General features: G+C 44.5%; 1 protein-coding gene across 12 annotated transcripts in view; it reads left to right on the forward strand.

Moving 5' to 3' along the window:
- Positions 1-4,838, forward strand: part of WNK1 (WNK lysine deficient protein kinase 1) — a 105,390-nt gene extending 100,552 nt beyond the window's left edge. For all 12 annotated transcript variants that reach the window (XM_074871640.1, XM_074871647.1, XM_074871641.1 and 9 more), the window contains 2 exons: positions 1,289-1,476; positions 1,784-4,838. In XM_074871640.1, coding sequence (XP_074727741.1) covers positions 1,289-1,476; positions 1,784-2,098 — 503 coding nt within the window. In that variant the 3' untranslated portion in view covers positions 2,099-4,838. The remainder of the gene's footprint in view (positions 1-1,288; positions 1,477-1,783) is intronic.
- The last annotated feature ends 1,162 nt before the right edge of the window (positions 4,839-6,000 follow it).

The following is a 6,000-nucleotide window of genomic DNA, read 5'->3' on the forward strand; positions in this document are numbered from 1 at the left end:
TGGATTTCTCAGTTGCAGTCTTCAGAGTGAGCAAGTAGAAATGTTTGAGGAACTTTGAGAACCAAGTACATGAGGCTGTGTGCTTGCAAGGGGTGCTGGGTTTAGCCCTGCAGTGGCGAGATACTGATTTTGTTGTTTGGTTTTGAAAAAATCTAGATTCATGCTGTCCTTACCATGTCCTTCAGAAGAAGTCTGCCCTAGTGGTTAACTGTCATATCCACATCTGTAAATGAGGATACTTTGCAGTACTGCTGGGAATTTAGGATACTTGATAATATACAGTTTCTTGGATTCCTGTTATGAGATCTGCCTTTGAAAAAAAATGAAGTTGGAGTGGAGTTCCTTGTTTATAAGTGTGAGGGAGATAGTGAGGCTATTTAAAACAAAGCTTCTAGATTTTTTTTTTTACAGGATATTGTTCAGCAAGCTTTCTAGCAGAACCGAAACCTGTTATTGATGTGAAAAGTTTTTTGTGTTCTTGCAATCAACCCAGTGAATAGAAAAACTTGTCAAAGCATGTCTGAGGAACTACTCTCATTTCTGCCTTCTTCAAGCTATTAGTTGTTTGCATCTGAAATGCTTGTTCTTCTGACATAGGAAATCTGAACATAATGGCAAAAAAATGCTTTCAGAGGCAAAAAGCAAAATTTAATGCAGTGCAGACTTCCCCTGCTGATCCTGGCTGTTTGGCGGATGAAGACAGTCCCATCTGGTTATCCTCAAGAACATAAGTATGGCAGCTATTGGAAACAACAGTTGCTGTTTGTCACTGTGGCTTTTTTGCGTAATCTGGGTGAATTTTTCTCTTCATTTTACAAAGTGGAGATAATTTGCTACAGAGCATCTGGTGATGCTGATTGTACTGCTCCTTATTCAGCATCCAGCATTGTCCTCCAAGATGGATTTGACCTGTGCCAGTAGTGGTTGCTGCTAATTAAAAGGTGTAGGATGAGAGAATGATGTGACCGTACTGTCATTCAGTGCTGAAATCTAATCTACTTTTTGCTCTGCAAAGAACTGTAGGCTGCTACCATTCCCCTCTTAAGATGACTACTTGCAGCATTTCTTGAAAAGTGAACATATCTATGAAATGCTCTTAATCTGAGAAAATGCCTGTAGGAGTCCTTGTAGTTCCCACTTCAGTGTGTCCTGGAATTGAAATTTAGAATTAATCTGCATGGCATTTTAACTGGCTCTCTATTTGATGTACCATTACCACAGTTATTAAATTTACTAGAGAAAGATGATCTTTAACCTAAGTTTTGATTCCTGTTTTTTACATTTGTAGGGACCAGCAGCACTAACACAGTTGGGGCCACAGTGAACAGCCAAGCACCCCAGTCTCAGCCTACTGCTATCGCCTCAAGCCGGAAAGGGACTTTCACAGATGACCTGCACAAGCTGGTAGATAACTGGGCCCGAGATGCCATGAACCTGTCTGGCAAGAAAGTTGGCAAAGGGCATAGCAACTATGAGGTAAGACGTGATCCCGGAACATTTATGGTAAGAAAGTGCCAGTGTTGTTGCTCTTGCATGAGGGTGTCAAACATGGTTAGAGTGGAGTTGCCATGTAGCTTGGACAGCTGCTCTGGAAAACCTTTAGCTGTATCTTTTCTGCGCAGGATTGTATCGCCTGCAGTGGGAGGGAAGGGGGTCACTAAAGAGGAGGGCCCTGGCGTGGTCTTGTAAACATCCCTTGGGAACGGCTTGTGGACCAAGGGGTGAGCCTGGGGTTTTTAAACACAGTTGTGTAACTTTTCTTGGGGTTTGGGTTTTCTTTCAGGGCCCTGGAATGGCAAGAAAATTCTCAGCACCAGGTCAGCTCTGTATCTCTATGACATCTTCCCTGGGTGCTACGCCCATCTCTGCAGCATCAGCTACCTCTTTAGGTCCCTTCACCAAGGCTATGTGCCCTCCGCAGCAGTACGGTTATCCAGCAGCGTCTTTTGCCGCTCCGTGGAGTGGGACGGGTGGTCCAGCACAGCCACCGCTTGGCCAGTTCCAGCCCGTAGGTGCCGCGTCTTTGCAAAGCTTCAACATCAGCAATTTGCAGAAATCGATCAGCAACCCTCCAGGCTCCAACCTGCGGACCACCTAGCCGTGCTCGGCGACCATGCTGGCTAGACCTCGGGACAGGACGTGGGGAGGGAGACGGGGCCCTGTATCAACTACCAGTGCTGCAATGAACTGGTAGCTTGCCAGACTGGGAATGAATTTCTCTTTTCCAACCATTGCTGTCAACTCCCTGTAAAGGGGGTTTCCCCACACACTTTCAAGGGGGAGGAGGATGATCAGCATCCTTATGATGGGACAGTGCTTTTGACCGAGGGGTTCTGCTCTTGTACGGAACAAGAGCTGTGAAGAGAAGTCACGGGGTCAGTTAATGCAGTCTTGCTGTAAAATTTCTCTCTGGTGTGAGGCTGAATCCACACATGTTTGAGGTGGGAGAGCTGAATCCTAGCATGAGGCTTTAGCACGCTTCTCATCTCTCCCTGAAGAACCAAGACCAGGAGAAAAGCTGTCCAAATCCCCCTCCTCTCCCTCTCCCCAGTCAATTGTATCTGGCTCCGAAATGATGGGGCACACGAATGGACTTGCAGTGCAGCCCGTGCTTGATAGGTCATTACTGCTTTAAGTAAGATATTAACAGCTTTGACTGCAGCATTAGAGCAATTTAAATTGTTTAAAATTTTTTAAAAGTTCCCTGCGGACATGTACTTACCATCAGTTTTGATGTGGAAACACTGTGATATATAAATGTTGTTGGACAACAGTAGTTTAAAAATGAGTGGAATATAGAGGGTTAAAAAGTTAAAAAGAAAAAAATGGGAAAAAAAGCTAGCTATATCCTTATACTTATTGGAGACACTTTAACTTTTTCCTTTGTATTTTCATTGTATTAGATAAATAAATGTGAATGTAAAATTGTATAAATTAATGTACTTGAATACTTGTCTGTTCTCCCAGTATGCTTGCTGGATATTTTAGTGCCTTGGACTTCTATTGCTTCTGCAGTTAGCGTCGTCTTCCCAGCAGACCCCCAGGTGGGCAGAGGGCAAGTTCAGAGAAGGACGGGTTATTCGTACCTAGTGACTGGGACATTGGAGTTCATTTAGTGATACCGTTACTGTTTAGAGTAGGCGTACGGAGGGGGAAGTCACTGAGGGTTGGAACAACTTCTGTGTGTTGGGGAAACTTGTCCAGGCGGGCAGATCTGAAGTTGCTGGTGTGACAGGGGCCAGGTGGGGGTGGGACAGAGGGTTGTGGGTGAAGCTAAACCGAGACGAACCAATATTGCCTACGGGGCAGGAGGTCTGGATCAGAAACGGAGGGAGGATGGGGAGAACGTGTATCTTTGGGAAAGGCCCAACTTAAGATGCAGTTTGACTCCACCTGCGAAGTGGTGAAGATGTTTGGTCAGGATGTGACTTGAAGGAGAGGTGCCATTGCTCGTTGGCATGATGGGCTTGTCTGCTGGGATTGCTTTTCTTCTTACCTTTTTTTTTTTTGGGTAAATCCATTTAAGCCAGGAATAGACTGTCCTGGTGCAACGTCCATTGCCGGCAATGGATGTACTTGAAACAGCCGGCATCAAGAAGTTTCCTCTGTCTTACTTGGAGGATTTACAATTTTGTTCACTCTTAACAAATTTCAAGCTGGTACCAGGACTGTAACTATCTGTCACCTCTTAGTAACTGTACTGTACCTTCTGTTTCGGTCATTTTCCATATTTGGTCTCTCTTCATATTTAAAAAAATACTGGTTTCCTCTTCAAAGTAAAAATAATACCAGCCAGTATTTATGTAGTGCTGCAAAAAGCTGTGAAGGGTGGGAGTACTGCTTCCTGCTACTTGGGAGTAGCTCCTGGAAGCTGGTGCATCACAGAGATGTTACTTGCCTGAATTTTTTTCTAGGAGCGCTGTTCCCCCGTGGAACCTTAATAGGGAGTTTTTCTGTCTGTGGATGTTCTCTTTTATTTTTACAAAGAAGCACGCAAGATCTGTCCCTTTCCTGTCACTTTTTACAGAATTTTTGGCAGTAAGGGCAGGTACAGGCTGGAGACGAATGCCTGAGGGTGAAAGCTAGTGGCGAGGTGGCTGGGCTCCGAGTTCCCTGCATTTGGGGTTTATTCTTTGTACCTGAAGTGCAGACTAGAGCTACAGAGTGAGAGGAGGCTCGTGGTGTGCGTGTGGTGAAAGGGGGAGATGCAGGGCTCCCTGCGGCTGAAGTGGAGCGGAGGCCTCTGCTCTCCCTCAAAGGGATGCAGAGAAGCCGCCTGAACACGCCCAGTGCGAGGGGAGAGGCGAGCTCTGGGAAGGGGAGCGGTGACAGACCTGAGGCAGTAATGAAACAAGGGGAGTATTTGTGACAGGGGACCCAATCAGCTGGATGCAGCACATGGTTATTTAATTTTGATCTAATAAGTTTGAGGTCGTTTTTTCACTTAATGTTATGCAAGAACTGGTTTTATTTACCATTGATTTATTCCCCCCCTTCCTGTGGATGAATAACTGAAGTCTAGAGGAATAAACTAATGCTACTGAACTGTTAAATTATTTTGTTTAATATTACACTTTGAGTATCTTTTTCCACATAAAATCTGTTTCTGAATTACAAGCATTTTCTTTACATTATTTAACAATGTACACTGTAAAAAATAAAAATAAAAAAAATAAAATGAATTGAAACTTTGGGCTTCCCTGGCCGTAGTTAGTTGTATGTTTTGCACTAAACCCAGGCACTGCGCTTCTTGTATGATTGCGCTTTGTGCTGCAATTTGTTACCTTTGTAGAATATTTAATGAAGTCATTCAAATAAACCAAACCTGCTTTTGTTGAGCTGTGGGTTTTCTTGTTGAACAGCAGGTTCCAACCTCTCCGTCCTCTTCCTGGAGTGTTCTGTTACCCAATTTATCAGTTTATCACAGGAAAGTACAAGAAACCCATTTTAATGAGATGCTTAACTTCTCAAAACCAGCGATCAGTAATGAGCCTCTGGCTTTTTAATAGAATACTCTGAAACAAGGTTCTGTAAAGAATAATTAATAGAATGGTGGTTCTGTATGAGAGGAGGGGCTGAGGGGAAGGGGAGGGCAAAGCTGTGGAGTGTAGGCAGTAGGATTGCTTTTATGGCTGAAACTGTCAAGAAGTTACTAAATAGCAGAGAAACAGGCTCGGCTGTGACCGTCAGGAACTTGGCGGCTCTCCCTGTTGGCAGCTTCGCTAGCAGCGGTTCTGTGCTTCCTTCGGGCAGTGAAGCTGGAGCAGGGCCTGCGGCGAGGGCTGGGGGAGCCCCCGTACCCCCTCCCGGGCACGGAAGGGTCCTACTCCGCTGGGCCCCTTGCCCTCCTCCCTGCGGTGGAAGGGAGCAGGGCTGGGCACCTGCAGTGCTGGGGAGGAGGAACTTTTTAGTGTAGCTCTAGAATAGAAATTCCATCCCCAAATTTGCAACTGTACTGGTAAAGTAGAAGAGTGGAGCTACTTTACAGGGTCATTCTCTGCTGTAGACTTGCAGGAATTATTTGGTATTTTTAAACACTAATTGCTGCTGCATTTCTTTCCATTTTAAGAACAGCTTCTGTTATGAGTCATGCTGCACAAGGCCTTAAAGAAAAAAAAAAAAAAACAACTAGTATAAGTTTTACTGCCCTTTTCAAAGGGACCAATCCTGAGAGGCGTGTTGGGGTGATTTCTCTTAGAGGAGGCCTGGCTGTGTTTGCATCATTTCCATAGGGTCAAGAAAGCTGATGCAGTTGTATTATGAGACTTTTTTTGTTGTTGTAAAAGTTCAGAGCAGCTTTGAATACATTAATTCTGAATGTCTGCACATTCCCATCCTAACAGGTATCCGATTTCAACAGAACAGGGGGTGCATGACTCAAGCATGTGGTACGTATTTCTTCCCTGAGCTGTTCTGAATGCAGCACTGGAGAGAAACTAGTACAGTGAAATGTGAAACTATTTTCTAGATGTCATTTATTACAGTTAATTATAATTTCTC

The sequence above is a fragment of the Strix uralensis genome, chromosome 5 (assembly GCF_047716275.1).
Source record: "Strix uralensis isolate ZFMK-TIS-50842 chromosome 5, bStrUra1, whole genome shotgun sequence".
Lineage (NCBI taxonomy): Eukaryota > Metazoa > Chordata > Aves > Strigiformes > Strigidae > Strix > Strix uralensis.